Source organism: Etheostoma spectabile, chromosome 23, assembly GCF_008692095.1.
Source record: "Etheostoma spectabile isolate EspeVRDwgs_2016 chromosome 23, UIUC_Espe_1.0, whole genome shotgun sequence".
In the NCBI taxonomy this organism is placed as follows: domain Eukaryota; kingdom Metazoa; phylum Chordata; class Actinopteri; order Perciformes; family Percidae; genus Etheostoma; species Etheostoma spectabile.
The window spans coordinates 9,768,997-9,784,702 of record NC_045755.1 but is presented as its reverse complement, the minus strand read 5'-3'; the positions used below and the strand labels follow the sequence as shown (position 1 = coordinate 9,784,702).

General features: G+C 38.8%; 2 protein-coding genes across 2 annotated transcripts; one reads left to right on the top strand and one right to left on the bottom strand.

Annotated features, from left to right (window-relative positions):
* Positions 1-142: 142 nt before the first annotated feature.
* LOC116672971 (ras-related protein Rab-19) lies at positions 143-5,443 on the bottom strand. The gene is made up of 4 exons (XM_032505004.1): positions 4,413-5,443; positions 2,202-2,385; positions 1,732-1,835; positions 143-1,626 (listed from the first exon to the last, which is right to left on the bottom strand). The coding sequence occupies exons 1-4, from the start codon at positions 4,605-4,607 to the stop codon at positions 1,438-1,440; spliced, it is 672 nt and encodes a 223-aa protein (XP_032360895.1). The 5' UTR covers positions 4,608-5,443; the 3' UTR covers positions 143-1,437.
* Positions 5,444-6,250: 807 nt separating this feature from the next.
* Positions 6,251-13,118, top strand: LOC116672970 (tetraspanin-8). Its single transcript, XM_032505002.1, has 9 exons — positions 6,251-6,514; positions 7,620-7,685; positions 8,137-8,250; positions 8,421-8,495; positions 8,633-8,731; positions 10,007-10,093; positions 10,643-10,702; positions 11,391-11,474; positions 11,639-13,118. Exons 1-9 carry the CDS (start codon positions 6,434-6,436, stop codon positions 11,741-11,743), a joined length of 771 nt encoding a protein of 256 aa, XP_032360893.1. The 5' UTR covers positions 6,251-6,433; the 3' UTR covers positions 11,744-13,118.
* The last annotated feature ends 2,588 nt before the right edge of the window (positions 13,119-15,706 follow it).

The following is a 15,706-nucleotide window of genomic DNA, read 5'->3' as shown; positions in this document are numbered from 1 at the left end:
TTATCTTTAACTCTTATCATGCAGATAAGTATTCCTAGTTATGTCATGTTTGGGCCCCAACACCATTTAAAACCAGGATTATTCATTTCCCTGCTGTCAGTAAAGGACTAACACACAGACCAGATTACAAATTTAGCAGAACTTGTTGTTAAAGTCATATTCATCATTTATTGCTTGTCAGATGTTGGATAGACAAGGCTACTCTTGGATTGTTCCATTCACTAAACCAATAAACTTGAAAGCAGATTAACTGTATCAGTGGAAGAAACTACATGACTTCCATATTGATGTTTAAATTAGGCCTGCCAACTTGGCATGAGAAACAGATTTATATCCTGGGTGTAAACATTGTCAGCTCAGTTACTTAAGTTTGACTGTTGTGTTGGCAGGAAGTGATTTTGGCAAAGTTCAGCCTTAAAGGTGATTTGAAAAGGGATGTTCCTATTTCCGGTTGCATGTAGACCTGGGTAATTGTCTCTTATTGCAGTCACAGATGTTTTAGATCATCTTGATGAGCAACCAACCTGCAGCCACAGTATAGGTCATGTGTAGCAGCACAGTACCATCTAGTGTTCACAATTAAGTAGTCAAGAAGACATTCACATCCTATATGCACATTTGTGACCATGTATGACTTTATTATGAAGTCAAACAGCAGCAGAAGAGGATCACAGCTCATCATAGTGGCACCACAAGAGGTGGGTGAAATACTTACCAGCAGAGATAAGCTTAAAGACATTATTTTGACAAAAATACCACGCAAAGAACGTTGTGTTAAGGATTACGTGATTGAGAGCAGCAGATGTTGAGAATGCTTGGAATGTTTATATGTTGTGGTAACTAAGTAACCACCGCATTAATGCCTTAGTCTTTACATTTTACCGATTTTGATTACTTTTGGTAGTGAAAACTTAAAAAATAACACCCAAACAATCCAGGATTAGTTGATTTAAATGAGAACTTTACCCAAAGCTGATCACAATCATTACCACTGTCTGCCCCCCCACCTCCTAACCCATTTAAACATGCTTGGTCCTTGTCCTTGTAGTGCCAGCTGAATAATTCTCTCGGGTCAGGTAAACTACAAAAAGTACACTGAATTGATTTTTCAATACTTTCCAAAATTTGCCTAAAGTTTGTTCAATGCAAAGATTTTTGGTCCTTGAGGCCTTTCCAGCCTTATTCCACATCCATGGATCTTTTGACCTGCTTCCATTTCCCAGTGGCAGCCTGATGCACTGCGGAAACCTGAGTTGTTCTACGGATGTGCGTAGATGGTTGAGTTAGGCAATGACCTCAATTGGTTGGGGTCAGGATTGTCAATTGGTCAAGGCATGGAACCTGAACAAATTGGGTTTCCGGTAGAAATCGGGTAGGGACATCCACTTCTCCAACATTTATGAAGAAAAGCGTCCTTCAGCTCTTTCCTGTCCTAAATTAGCAACATGTCTTCTTCTCTGATGACGTGTAGGCATCTACTGTGCCATTAACCGGTCGAGAGTTAGCCCGGAGAAGAACTCGAGATGTACTGCGGCTCTCTGAGTCCCCCTGGTGGACATTGAGGCCGTTACGAGACATCAGCTCTCTGGCCATCAAGGTGAAAGCTTCCTCCACATTCTGACTCTCCTAGACACAGAGAAGGAGACACAGAGGAGGAGACAGAGGGCTTAAGATAATTTTTTTTTTTTTAGCAACTCCTCTGTGTTTTACATAAGCGAGTATAATCATTACCTTTGCAGATGTTTCTAGAGCAGCTAGGACATCTCTCTCCTTTGCTAGATTGCAGGCTTCCTCAAATGGAACATGACGTTCCTGCTCCAGGTCACATTTGTTACCTACATGGAGACAATCACGGAAGTGAGAAATGCAACCCATACCTGAAAATAGGAGTCTGTATTGCCAAAGTCCTGTTAATAATTTTATCAATGTACCTAATTTACATGCTAAGGCCAACATTTCAACACACTTAAATGTACACACAGTAGAATGCTGTAAGTACTACTGCAAACACAAGTTTTTAAGTGGAATGTAATAGAAATGAGCCAGTGAAGTTAAACCGGAATTTTCCAAACTTGTTGACCTTAATAAGGAGAATTAATTTGACTTTTTGTCCAAAACTTTTGTCTTATACAAATCACTTCAAATGTAGTCATACTGCATTCACGCATCTCACATGTTTACATGTTAACATTCACACACACCTATGAGAACCAGCACTACATTGGTTGCTCCATAGAGCTCCACCTCTTTGATCCAGTGAGCCACTGAGTCAAAGGTTGGGCGTCGTGTGATGTCATAGGCAATGATGGCGCCGTGAGCGCTGCGGTAGTAGCTCTGGGTGATCGTACGGAACCTCTCCTGACCTGCCGTGTCCCACACCTGCATCTGTAACCCACACAGACGAGAATAAGGAATCAGCTTTAACAGCTGTGTGGCTTGAACACACATGCGTATATGTACTATACACAAATAACAAAATGACAATAGAATATGACAGTTCACATACACCCACACACACTTATGGGAAATAGGGTTTCAGATTCCTTGTGTCCCTCTGCAGAATATTCCCTGGGCATCTGACAGACCATGTTCATGGTAACAGCTATCATGGCAACCAATCTGAACTCATCCAACAAGACCATTGTTTGCTATGCCAATTTTGAAGATTGTGAACCTTCTACTGCACTTTTATTTGTCTAGACAAGCTTAGAAACCAGATCATATCACATCTTTTTCATACAGTACATTGTATTAATTATATTATAACTTAAAACGTCAATGTGGTTATTATAGACCTGTAAAAACATGACACTGACTGTGTGCAACATGCCTTTAAAAACGACTAAACGACTCCCTCTTTATGTGGAAAAATTAAAGAACGCATTTAGTATCTTGATTCATGTTGTCAGTTAATAACTAACGGCATCCAAAGCCAAACAGAAAAAAAATAGTTACAAGAACCTAGCAGAGAATTCAAGGATACAGAATCTGACATAAAAAGCACAGCTATTACTTATCATAGCCATAGGTGCCCATGATACTGAGAAATACTAAAGTGAGCTGTCCTCAATATTTAGTGGTACCATTACATTTGCCTCAGGCTTGAATGGTTAGTTGGGGGTTAAGATAAACACATAAACAAGGAGTGTCATGGTTTCATTACTTGGACTCATTTGAACCCTGAACTCTTTATGATTCCCAAGCACTTTTACAATCTTATGGTGACCTTATACCGTATTGTGATTGACTGATTCCTAAAAACAGAGCATTTGAATGGGGAATTAAAAAGCAACTGTCTTGATATGCAAAGTACAATGTAATGTGTTCAATGTAATTTCTCACATTTGTCACTGTCCACCTAAATCATTTAGTTCCTTTTCCATCTTAATGATGGCACAGGGAAGTCATTCCATGTTTATTTTTGTCTGTACAAAAGCTCAAGCAGAGCAACCTGAAGGACAGGTCTTTCAAGTAAGCTGCTGGTCTGACTGGTTTTGGCCTGAGTCTAACTGACACTGTAACCCAATGACACCACTCACTATGTAGTGTAATTTATCCCTAGGCAAGTTCACAAAGTTGTACAAAGTCACTCAGACAGGAGTTGTATTTTACAAATTGTGACGTACTTTGTTACTGCTCATAATATTTTACCAAAAGACCCGAGCTCTGCACCCTGTCACTATCAGAACCAGCTGGCTGTACAACAGCATCCAGGCATTTAGCAGCCATTACTGTGTAATAGTCACAGTTTCTGCAGGGTTGACCTGGTTAAATTTAACACATTTTGATCCTACATGGATTGCCATTCAATACCTGTTTTTGAGTTGGGCCAAAGTATGAAAATATGATTGAAAACAGTTGGGAAGATGTCGGCTAGCATTAGCTAGCTATTACTTAGCTAAGCTATTAGCATTATTGCAGGACTGTATCACATTATGTTTCATACTTCCTAGAAGCAGACAGCAATAATTTCTAATGATACAATTAAATTGGGAACTGTTTTATACCTAACATTACTGCCTTTGTCATTGAGGACATTGAAATACCTTAAAAGGACTTTGAGGAAACTGAATTAAATGCTTTCAGGGCTTTTCAAAACCTGAAGATAGGCTGGTCAGTACTTCTAGTCACATCTAATAGTCCTTCTTACTTTGCCTTTTATCCACAGTCACATGCTGGTGGGTTCATTTTTGACAGTATGGCTTCATTGACTACAACATTTACAACAATTACCTTGTTTTGAAAATGACTGAATCTATGCCTGGTTTCACAGAAAGGTCTCCATATGGGAGATTTGATGTTCTTCCCATTCTTAGCTTCTTACCTTCTAAACACATACATGACCTTAAAGACTTCACAATTAAGGCTGCATGTCCCTCAACACACTCAAACACACCACATGCAGCACCAACCTTAACTTTCTTCCCATCGATATCCACGGTCCGTACAGTGAAATCCACTCCGATGGTGTTTTGCTGTCTCTCTGAGAAAGTCCCTGACTTGAAATTCTGAACCAGGCAGGTCTTTCCTACGTTAGAGTCTCCAATCAGGATGATCTTGAACAGCAAATCAAAAGAGTCATCATGCTCAGGTCCTGAAGTCTGCATGCTGGAGGTACAGTAGGGTCTTTTACTGTGGATGTGAATATGTAGGAATGAAGGAGATGACCTCCTCTTGTACTGTAGATCACTTGGAATGTTTGGACTTTAAGGCCAAGAGATGATTTGTTATCTTTACACTTGAATAAAGGCTGAGTCATAGAAAAGAAAACAGATTCCAAAATGCATTTCTGTTGAGAAGTTTGATTTAAAAAAGATAAAAAATTACTCCACTGCTTCTCCTCCCAGTGAAAACAGTTGGTCACAAAGCTAGATTTCCAGCAGCAGGGTAAATGTAGTTACATTGGTCCGCATGTAGCCTGAAAACCAGTTTAGGGTTTAGAAAGTTTGAACGTCTGAAGTCTGAAATTTCAACATTTTAGAGCGTACACATTGTGAAATACACGGCACACAAGCAGCAACTTGGAATAATTAACTGTTTTCAGTGGCTTAAAAAATCAAGTGTTTCCATGCTCTCTAGTTCAGCTGTCTCCCCCCCCCCGTGTGTGCTCATTCAGTAGGACAAAACGGCCTCAGTCTCTACTGCTCCTTTCAGCTCCTTCTCAGGTGTTGACCCACTTTGTGGCCCAGAGCAAAAGAGAAAAAGAAAGCACATCCTATACATTTGTCCTCCTGCACAGGTTCAGGTAAGTCCGTCCGTCAAAAAGAAAAAAGCAACTTCCTTTAAATGAAATGTAATTTAAAAGGATCCTTGTCTGTAATCCAGGCTCCTGTCCAATACACCTGCTGTTCTTTCAAACACGTTTCTGGTTTCCTATACCAGGTTCTCTGCCTTCTGTCATCACCTTTCCTGTTTTACTGATTTATAGCCTCATGCGTTTGTGTGTGTGTGTGTGTGTGTGTGTGTGTGTCTCTCTCTCTCTCTCTCTCTCTCTATCTCTCTCTCTCTCTCACTCTCTTTTAATAGCACCTGTGGAAACAATAGAAACCCGCCCAACCTGTTATAGGGAAGTAGCCCAGCCCCATTGTGGCTGTGGGATCATGGGAAATGCAGTCATTGTGCCAAAATGCAACACTTAAACTAAGGAGTGCAAACTCATTTTGACACTAGGATTTCAAATGAAGTTCTGCCAATTTATGGTTTTTAACGACTGGTTAAATTCAGTAGAGTTCCTTTGCACACTCTTAGCTGTCAAGGTGGACTAGACAGTAGAGACAAATAAAAGGGGGATTATGTTTCTTGTCCACTATAACTGATGTTCAAGGCAATGGATGAAAGTAATGGGCCTCTAAAAGACATGCATACAATGAGAAAATCACAATATCTTCTTGTTAAGGGCTGTATGAGGTCACTGAGGTCATGTCCTCCATATTTTTATATAGGCTATATAAATGTGAGTTTTGGAAACCTGAGTGGAGCTTACATTCTAAAGTTAGTGAGTCAAGTATTTTTTAGACTCAACATGTTTAAATTTGACTACCCTTTTTAAATAGCAAGACAGCATTTTAACATTTTACAGTATAATGAGTTAACTGAAGAGCCTAAATACAATAAAATTGTGTTTTTGGCTTTTGCTGCTAAGGTTTGTGTTTCAGTACAGTATTTTTACGGCCCTGCTCATAATGCACACACCCATTGCACCTGAATCCCTTTGGTCATCGCTGAATAACATCATTCCTGTGCGCTAATCCCCTCGATTTCAACATTTCCGACTACACGTGAAAGCAGCACAGACCCCTCACCCAGTACATCACAGTGACGTCCTGTGCGGAGAGATACTGTAGATGCCCTTACAGTCATAATCATAGGTTTATAGTCTTTATATCTACTTTATGTAAAAGGTAGTTTAAACGCCTGGGAGAGAAGCAGCAGCATGCATCGGAGCGCAGTGGTCGTGGTGGCGGATAAAACGAGCCTGAAAAGGCCGTTTATTTTTGCAAACGCTGTGCATATGGTAGGTATAGGCTATATTTCACAGTTTTCGAATGCAAATTCAGTGATTGCCTTTCATAGGATATTTCTCTGATGAAATGTCTGATTTGATTGCTGTTATTTTGACCAAAATACCTATAATTGCACTATAGTGCTACCGTTATCGGTCTCACATACAAACATGCTGCAGCGAATCCCCTCCATCAAAATGATACAATGTGGCCATTCCTGCAGTACATGTCATTCCGGTTAAGCACAAAGAAAGTGATGAGAAAAAATCAAAAGACGCCATAGTGGTGGTAATAATTTGCTTTTTGCAAAGGATACCATAACGATTCTCTTCCATCCCTCCTCACACCTCCCCCCGCAACAGAATGCCTTTAATGTCCTTATAATGCTACCGTTGACAGTGTGTTTGTGTTTCTCAGCTGGGAGTTTAGAGTCATGTGCTGTATACGTCTCGATTTGGCAGTGATATTACCGTCCTGTAAAGGTAGAGCTGGGCAATATATCGATATTGTGATATGAGACTAGATATCGTCTTAGATTTTGGATATCGTAATATTGTAATATGGGATAAGTGGTGTCTTTTTCTGGTTTTAAAGGCTGCGTTACAGTAAAGGGATGTCATTTCCTGAACTTACCAGACTGTTCTAACTATTATTTGCCTTTACCCACTCAGTCCTTATATCCACATTACTGATTTTTATTTATCAAAAATCTCATAGTGTAAATATTTTGGGAAAGCCCCAATGGTCAAGTCTACACTATCGTTGTGGTATTGATATTGAAGTATTTGGTAAAAAATATTATGATATTTTATTTTCTCTATAACGCCCACCCCTATGTAAAGGTTATATCTTAATCCTGGATAGCTGTGCTACTGCCATCCATTAGCACTTAAATAAACTATGAAAACATTAAAACATTTAAGGTGATACTTTTCCAATGGCTGACAAAAAAAACATATATGCTACAGATTGGAAACAACGTTCAAGACACTGACTATGTAAAACTAAAACAGTTTTTTCCTTTTATTTTTTGTGTGGCCTTCTACACTTTATAGGTATTTAAATGTCTTTTTCACTTGCAGACATAACATATTTTTATGTTTCCTTTCTCCAAAGGCTCTGTGCTCCTTCATGTTGACGATGACAGTAGCTTGGCATAGAGACCTTCTACAAACTGGCAAAGTAAGACTGACTTCAGATGTTCTTCTGAGCAGATGAAAACGATTTCCTAAGCAGATATCATTTATCAGAGGCAAAAATAACTTCCATCTTGTCAGACTTTAAAAAAGGAGTAAAACAGTTGCTGGCAAAATTGGGGGCTTTACTTGGTCTTTCATCCATATTGCCTGAATACACAACAGTGCCTTTTTTTATATTGTCTTTACTCCGTAGGACCTGAGTTTAAGCCATCATGTTGGCAAGCATCTGCTAGTTGAAGTGTCCTTGGGCAAGACAGTGAATTATCTTCAGGTTCTGACCCTGACCTTTGACCTCTTTTGTAGCCCCTGCTAGCTTGGGAATACATCTGTGACAACAATATAATAATAAGAAACATACATAACATGCTAATTGTTGATCAGTGCATTTTCCAATCAATGTATCCCTTTAACACCAATGTTATTTTTCTCCTCAGCTGGTGTCCAGTGTTTCTGTAGTGATAATGTACTTGGTAGAAATCGGCTGCCTGCTGCTCTCAGTGCTCGGTGTGGTTGGAGCCTGCACAGGAAAGAGATGGTGTTTGATTCTGGTAAAAAAAACAAAAAAAACCCCTGCTTTGGTGTTTGTACTACCACTGTATGTGTGTCCTTGTAATATTTTCTTTTTGCCAGTGTAAGACAGTGTGTGTTCAAATGTGTTTTTTGCAAATGATGTTTCTCTTTCACACACTTTGCTTTACATTGCTTTATGTGTGTGCAGTATGCAACTGGGATGGCAGCAGCCAGTCAAACAATAATTGTGAGAACAGCACTAAGTTACCAAGATGTTTACGAGGTATAGTACTTGAATGCCCTGATTTTATGATCAAATTCAGATTTTTAACATAATGTAATGCTAAGGAATTAAAAGGCAAATAGTATGTCTTGATACACAAGGAAAAAACGTGTTTAATGTGATTTCTCCCTCCTCAGAAACGTGTGCTCCGCGAAGAGTCTAAGCTGCTGTCCATGATGCCACTTACTGGAACCAGCAAAGCCAACAGGACCCTGTTGTATAGTATTCAAAAAGAAGTAAGAAGATGTACAATTATATATAAAATTTAAATGTATTTATTATATTTTATATAACTTGATGTTGGAATTGCCCATACATTCAAGATAATACATTCCTCCTCCTTATAAAATGCATTGAAGATAGAAAATAAATAAAACTTTTAATTCTATGTTGGATCACCACACAATGAAATGGTGTGTCCCATTTGACCATCTTTAAAAGCTTAAATATCTCCAAGACTATTTAAGCAACATCTTATTATTTCTGCTCATATTATGCTTTGTATCTCTTCAATTTGGCATGTAACCATTCATGCATGTAAAAAGGAAGTAGTATGTTGAGCTATGTAGTCAGTTAGTTGTGGCCTTAAATTTTTGCCCCACATTTTGTGCCAATTCATGAAATTGGCAGCATTAAAATAATTCAGAATTAGCTATTAGCAGTCCCTTTTTACGGTGAACCCATGGGTAGAGAAAACCATCACTGGGTTTCTTTGATGAGAAAATGTGATTATTCTTACGCAAGTTCTACAGTGTCTTCTATCATTTCTAAGCTTTATGGCTGTGTATTTGCAAGGGACATCAAAAATAATATCCTCAGAAATTGCAAGTCACACTAAATTTAAAATAAAATGTGTACCATGTCTGTGTGGTAGCTTTAGTTTGATTCTGTTAATGCCTGGACTGGGGAGGCACACCTCATAGTTTAAATAAATTAATGGTATTAAAACCACAGACTGCCTATGCTGGTTTGCCATACTTGAGACCTTCCGCTTCTTGATTATATAATTAGTATGATGAAAACTTTGTGGTTTATCAGGCGAGCTACTAACATCCGCAGTTAGCCAACTTGTGCTCACTGTGGACTACGGCTAACTTAGTGTTTTTAGGGCTTTTTTCTCATCCATCTGAGGAAGAAAGATACTAGCTTCCACACCCACACACACATTTTGGTAGAGTTTACAACTTAAACCCCCATACACAGACACACACAAATCACACACAGCACCCAGTTGGCAATTAAAGATTATTGAAGCCACACCAGCAGTATATGTAGTCTTTGGGGCGTGGCCGGAAAAGCAGGTGTGCCTAATCTTAAAGAGGTATCTACACCCTGCTTTGGGGGGAATCACTTTCTGTACAAATCCAGCCAATACGTTAAAAGGTCATCATTTGTGCCTTAAACATGTCTGTGTGCCTGTTGCATGTTATATTGTGTAATGCATTTTGTTCTGGTTGATCTGTTTTGAATTTACTTCTTACTTAGCCTTTGTGTGTGTTTGTCACTTCCAGTTTGAGTGCTGTGGTCTTATTGAAGGCTATAAAGACTGGGGCGCTTCCATCCCTGCCTCCTGTAACTGTCAATATCCAGGAAAATGCGTGAGTATCTTCCTTTATACCGTACAAGTAGAATATCAGCAGCGAAGATCACTCGTTAGGATTTCTGGTCCTGTAGCCTCACATCGGCTTTCAGTCAAGTAAGACATTTGAGGGAAACATTATCTTGAGTATGTGTTTGACTGGAGTACTGCTAAAATAGATTCAGATATTGCTAAAAAAAATCTACAACTGAACGGCTTGATGGCATGTCTGTTTTGCATATTAATAATACTGTGTGCAAACAAAGACAAGTGTAGCAACAGGCAAACATGTTTTTAAAAGCTCTGCAGTTCTTCAGTGACTGAAAGCTGAAACCTTGAAGTAGCTCTACAAATTCAAATAAATGTTTACAGTGCTGCTGCAGATCACATTTTTGGAAGTAACATGTTATGAAAACTGATGGGAGTGATGATCCAAACTAATTTAAAAAAAGACTAGGAACAGAATTCTTGGTTAGATTTTCATTTGCCCTCATTTTATTCATGTTGCACACACCTTTCACCAGTATTGAGTGAAGCTCATCCCTGGTACTTTTGTACACCTCACCAGATTCGACTACGGGGCAGCGCCACACTCGGGGCGCCAAAGAACCAGTATGTTTATCAAGAGGTAAATGATCGTAAAGATTGGTTTGAAAAATGGTTTCATCAACCTTTTGTATTTTCTTTAAATTAAATTGGTTCCCAACACTTTTGGCTCGTGGTGACGTCTCACATTGAAGCAGTGTCTGCTTGTTGTGATCCCGACCCCGATCCCGAACAGTACAGTTTCACAGTACACTTCAGTAGGTGTAATCTGACAGTGGAAGACAGAATGACCCACTGAATCACAATATAGCCAAATAAGTTATTTCTACATTCACACTGTAATTGCTTTTGCCACCACCTTAAAGGAACACGCCACCGTTTGTTGAAATAGGGCTTACCACGGTCTCCCCTAGCTGTAGATGGATGGGCCAACACATTTTTTGTCTCAGTACATGCACTAGTCTGGTGCAACACCGGCAGCGCCGTCGCTAGTTAGCATTGCGTAGTGAATGAAATCCTATGTTGCTGGTTAGCATGTTGTGAAAAAAAAACCTAATTACTTTTTGTGGCCTGCGTATTCACGAGTACAAATAGCAATGCATATTTAGAATAGACACTTTTCTAGGCAGATATTGACTTGGGACAGTGCTTCGGCTGTGCTTCCACCCAATATGGTCCCAATAGTAAAGCTAGGGGAGACCGTGATAAGCCTTATTTCAACAAACGGTGGCGTGTTCCTTCAACATTAAACCTGCACTTTATTTTCACAGCCTTGCCTACCTGTGTACGTTTCTGAACTGAAGCTTGCATTCTCATTGACGATGGCTGTTCAATTCGGAAGTGGAGTATTTTGGGTATGTATTCTTTTCACACATTAATATGTTTGGTAGGACTTTACATGCTTTATAAATGCATTATACAAATACATACAGATACTTCTTGTCATGAGGTAGACATATTACACAAGGGTTCTGTCATCAAATCGTCATGCTTGAAACTCTTGTGTTTGCCTTCCCAGGTGGTTCTACTGGTCATGAGCATCAAGCTGATGGGCCAGATAAAAAGGAAACAGGAGTTCATGGCTCTTCTCCTAACAAACCGATATGTTCCTGGTGCCTTCTAGTCACCACATATGTTTTGATACACACTTCAAATTATTGTCAAGCTTACCTGATTTGTATTTGCACATCATGCTGGATACCATAACCTGGCTATTTTGTGCTATAGCAACTTATGTTGGCATCATAATTTCCTGTCAGTGCATGTAACTGATATTGAAAAGTAATATACATGCATAGATCAATTTCCTTTGTCCTACTGCTGTAAAAACATTGCAATTTATTGAAATTAACTATGTTTAATAGTCAGCACATTTTCAAATTCTTTTGTCATATCTCTGAAATTATGTTCGAAATTATTATATCTTTCCAAGCATTAACCAGCCATCTGTTTTCTTCAACTAGCTAGACCCAATCCCAGCATTTTGTTATTTACAGTAAATGTTGTCTTATCTGGATAATATTCAGATATTATTAAGACCATTTCATTTATACCTGGATACATCGCTGAGTCTTTGGAAAGACAGATATGCTTCTAAGTGCATCTACTGTACCTAAAACCTTATCAATTAATTGGTTTAATTTAACTCTTGTCGACTGGACCAACTTCTTTTAAGCACACATTTAAACATTCATACTTCATAATCTAAAACTCACTCATTGAATTTTCAGCATTAGAGCAACCAATAATCTTTGAACAAATAATAATATAAGTAACCCTTATGTAGCACATTTCATAAACAGTGTTTACAAAGTGTTTTGATTGAAATATAACCATGTATTTATTATTGAGCAATGTATTTCCTTAGATAAATAATCAGGTTGGACAACGGAATGAGCCACAGCTCTCATTGGGACAACAGAATGTCTTGATGCCTTGTTATGCACAATGTATATTTGAAACTTTATCACTCCATTAAGTTGTTCTTGAGGCATATTTAGTGGGTACATGATACCCACTAGGAGGAGAGGGGATTCTGTTTGGTTGCACATTAAGTAGACATGCAGTAAATCCTCAACTATTTCGCCTGCAAAAGTTTGATTTCAAGGTTTGGAGACATTTTGGCAAGGCCAATGCAGACAGGTTGTGAGAGGCTCCTGTAAGAAAACGCGTCAACAATATTCTTGCAGAGACTGTAATGTCCCGACTGATGCCACTCTCACCGAAGAAGCCTTTACGCCACATCACTCCTAAAATGACTTGCTGCATGAGCTGCCTGCGGTTGAAATGTCATCCTTGACTGATATATTGTCATATGAATTTCATCTGACACAGCAGATCCAATGTCTACCTGTGCACTTTAACCATTAATGCCTAATATACAATATACTCTTGCCAAGTATGGTATTCTTATTTCTGTTATACACTGTTTTTATTTATTTATGGAATGAACTAATGTAATATTTTGTAAATAGCAGGAATAAAATATGTGATTCTTGTTCCTTTGATGTTTTATTGTGAAATTGTTTCTTAGAGCTGAAAAGCTGACATTTACTTAAGTAACCTACTGTACAATGTAGTGGTTCTTGTACCTAGGTGTTTCCATTTTATGCTACACTAGACTTCCACTCCACTACATTTTAGAGGGAAATATTGTACTTGTTTTACTTCACTCCACCTTTTGTAATGAAGCATGAATTATTTTGACATTTGCAACTTTTTTCACCACTGCTTAGTTTACATACAAAAAAATAACGACATTTCATCATTACTTGTTTTTATTAGAATGTTTTTAAGTTACACATCTTTTCTGCTAAAAACAGACAATGAATATTATTTTACCCAACATGTCCTTTTGCTGATTTAAAAAAATGTCTTGAGGTACTTCAAAAAGCCGGTCCTATGTTACAAACTCACAGTCTCCACAAATGCAAACAAGGAAACAGACAAAAATGTATGTAAAGCTTACACAGTTGACATCTCATTGGGAGGTGGAGGGACAGGCACAAGAGCTTGTACCTTGCAGTACATTTTCCTTCCATTGTGATCCTGCAAATACTGACTGTTATAAAAATGCAGGTCTGTGGCTGAGGTGCTAACAAGCACCTGGCCAGTCCACCCTGTCTACTCTCCGTTCTTCTTAACCCTTTGTCAAACTACATGACTATTTATATGAGTTGTTCATATGACCATAGTCGTTTTTAATTGCTCTGGCACAAAATGCACGAGTAAGCCTTGCAGATCAAAATGTATTTGCATTTATTTGCTAGTAAAATATATTACTCTCAAATGCAATTATAGACATGTTCATTGCGAAAATCCCTACATGCAAAATAGAGCAATCACAATAACCTGTCACACATAGATTAGATGCATAATAGTTATGTGGTATTGTTGTAAAAGTTGTCAGATCGGTAGGTTTAGGCTAGATTGGGAACAATTTACTTTAACTTCCTGAGAGTATAGAGGAACCAAAAACAAACAATGACAGTTGAGGATATCACAGCAGATTGTTGTAGGGGATGGCTGCACCATGTAAAAAAAATTTCCCTTGTTGCATTGCAATGGAGGATACCAGGTGTGATGTTGATGAAATGTGGCCAGACAGAAGAGGAGAGGACATTGGATGACCCATAAAGGTTTGATACATTTGCAGCATATTTTCTTGCACATAGTGTACAGTTGTTCCTGATTTTGCTCTTTGATGTTTTGATGTTTTTTCCTGAACAAGCCTCCTTATGCTCGCAGGTTGGTGAGGACATGCAAGTTTTGTTGAAAGTATAGTGTGTGCCATGGTTGACATCAATATGACATAGTGGTTAACTACTATCACGCTGTCAGAATACACTGTCATTTGACAAGATGTTTGCATTTTGACTGTCTTGCTCTAAGCATTGATAACGGAACCTTTTGTTGGGATGACAGATTTATTTATTGGTAGATTTATTAACATTTAAATGAGTTTAATCTTTTGATTGAGTAATCACCTTTTTCAGCTCTCTAACCCCCAAAAGCGTGCTGTATTTGCTGGACTTACAGCTGCTAAGTAAATGATTGCGTTGGACTTGTCTGTACATGGAGCTCTACAGCTCGCGTAAATGTAGCACCAGGTGAGACTTTGGACGCATGGCTTGGAATTACTGAATCCTTGAAGTCTATGCTGTAGCTATTTGCGCATGTGATTGGTCCCCTGTCTTGTGTGTATGTGTGTGTGTGTATGTGTGTGTGTGTGTGTGTGTGTGTGTGTGTGTATGTCTGTTTACGTATGCGTTTGTTTACAGTATGTCTGTTTCTGCATATTATTTGTAAGCTGTGGACATCACTCTTTCTGTTGCGTTCTTCTTATGTCTCAGTGTATTGTTTGTAATTGTTCTTAATTTCTAAATTAAAAATTTGAAAAAAACATGTTGAGGGCTCATCTGGGATCGAAAGCTAAACAAAGGTGAATTCATGCTGATGCTGGTACTGGATGAAGGGATTGCTACACGCTGGTCAGTAAACAGGCGGGGTTAAGTAGACGGGGAGGACTGGCCAGGTGCTCCTAGTTACATTGTTAGCACTTCAGCCACAGACCAAACACAAGCAAACAACAGTACAGGGACACAAGGCAACAGGCTCTGGGCAGTCACACATGCCATACCAATAGACGCACCTATTACATCCTAAAATTGAAAAACAACAAAACTGTAAGTGGTCCAGCAGCTTCTTTATTTAAAATGTAATAGAACCAAATGAAGAAGAAAAAAACTTAAAAGCTCCAATACATCCATAACTGTGGTCCCACTCCACATCAGGGTGCCAGAGCTGCAAAGGAGGGTCTGGCTAGTTCACACAGAATTCCGGGATGGGAGAAAAACGTGTTGTGGTTTATTGGCATAGCACCATGAAAAGCTGCGGTGCCTTTGCAAAATTGCCCCTGAAAGGTACTTGTTTTACGTATACGTTCAAAAGTTGTTTTAGTCATGCATCAGAAAACTCGGATTGGACAGATAGTCTAGCTAGTCTAGATCTAAGGCGCTGTTAACCATAGTCCTCATAAATCCACCGGAGTATAAAATTCCAACACAAACTAAATGGAAGGTAACTG

Bases quoted from the DNA above. Each gene is read 5' to 3' on its own strand.
- LOC116672971 (XM_032505004.1), bottom strand. From the start codon at position 4,607: ATGCAGACTTCAGGACCTGAGCATGATGACTCTTTTGATTTGCTGTTC. The intron at 2,386-4,412 runs GTTGGTGCTGCA...TGTGGGTTACAG, and splicing joins TCGATGGGAAGAAAGTTAAG to ATGCAGGTGTGGGACACGGC. The intron at 1,836-2,201 runs GTGTGTGTGAAT...GTCTCCATGTAG, and splicing joins TGTAGTGCTGGTTCTCATAG to GTAACAAATGTGACCTGGAG.
- LOC116672970 (XM_032505002.1), top strand. From the start codon at position 6,434: ATGCATCGGAGCGCAGTGGTCGTGGTGGCGGATAAAACGAGCCTGAAA. The intron at 10,094-10,642 runs GTGAGTATCTTC...ACACCTCACCAG, and splicing joins GTCAATATCCAGGAAAATGC to ATTCGACTACGGGGCAGCGC. The intron at 10,703-11,390 runs GTAAATGATCGT...TTATTTTCACAG, and splicing joins ACCAGTATGTTTATCAAGAG to CCTTGCCTACCTGTGTACGT.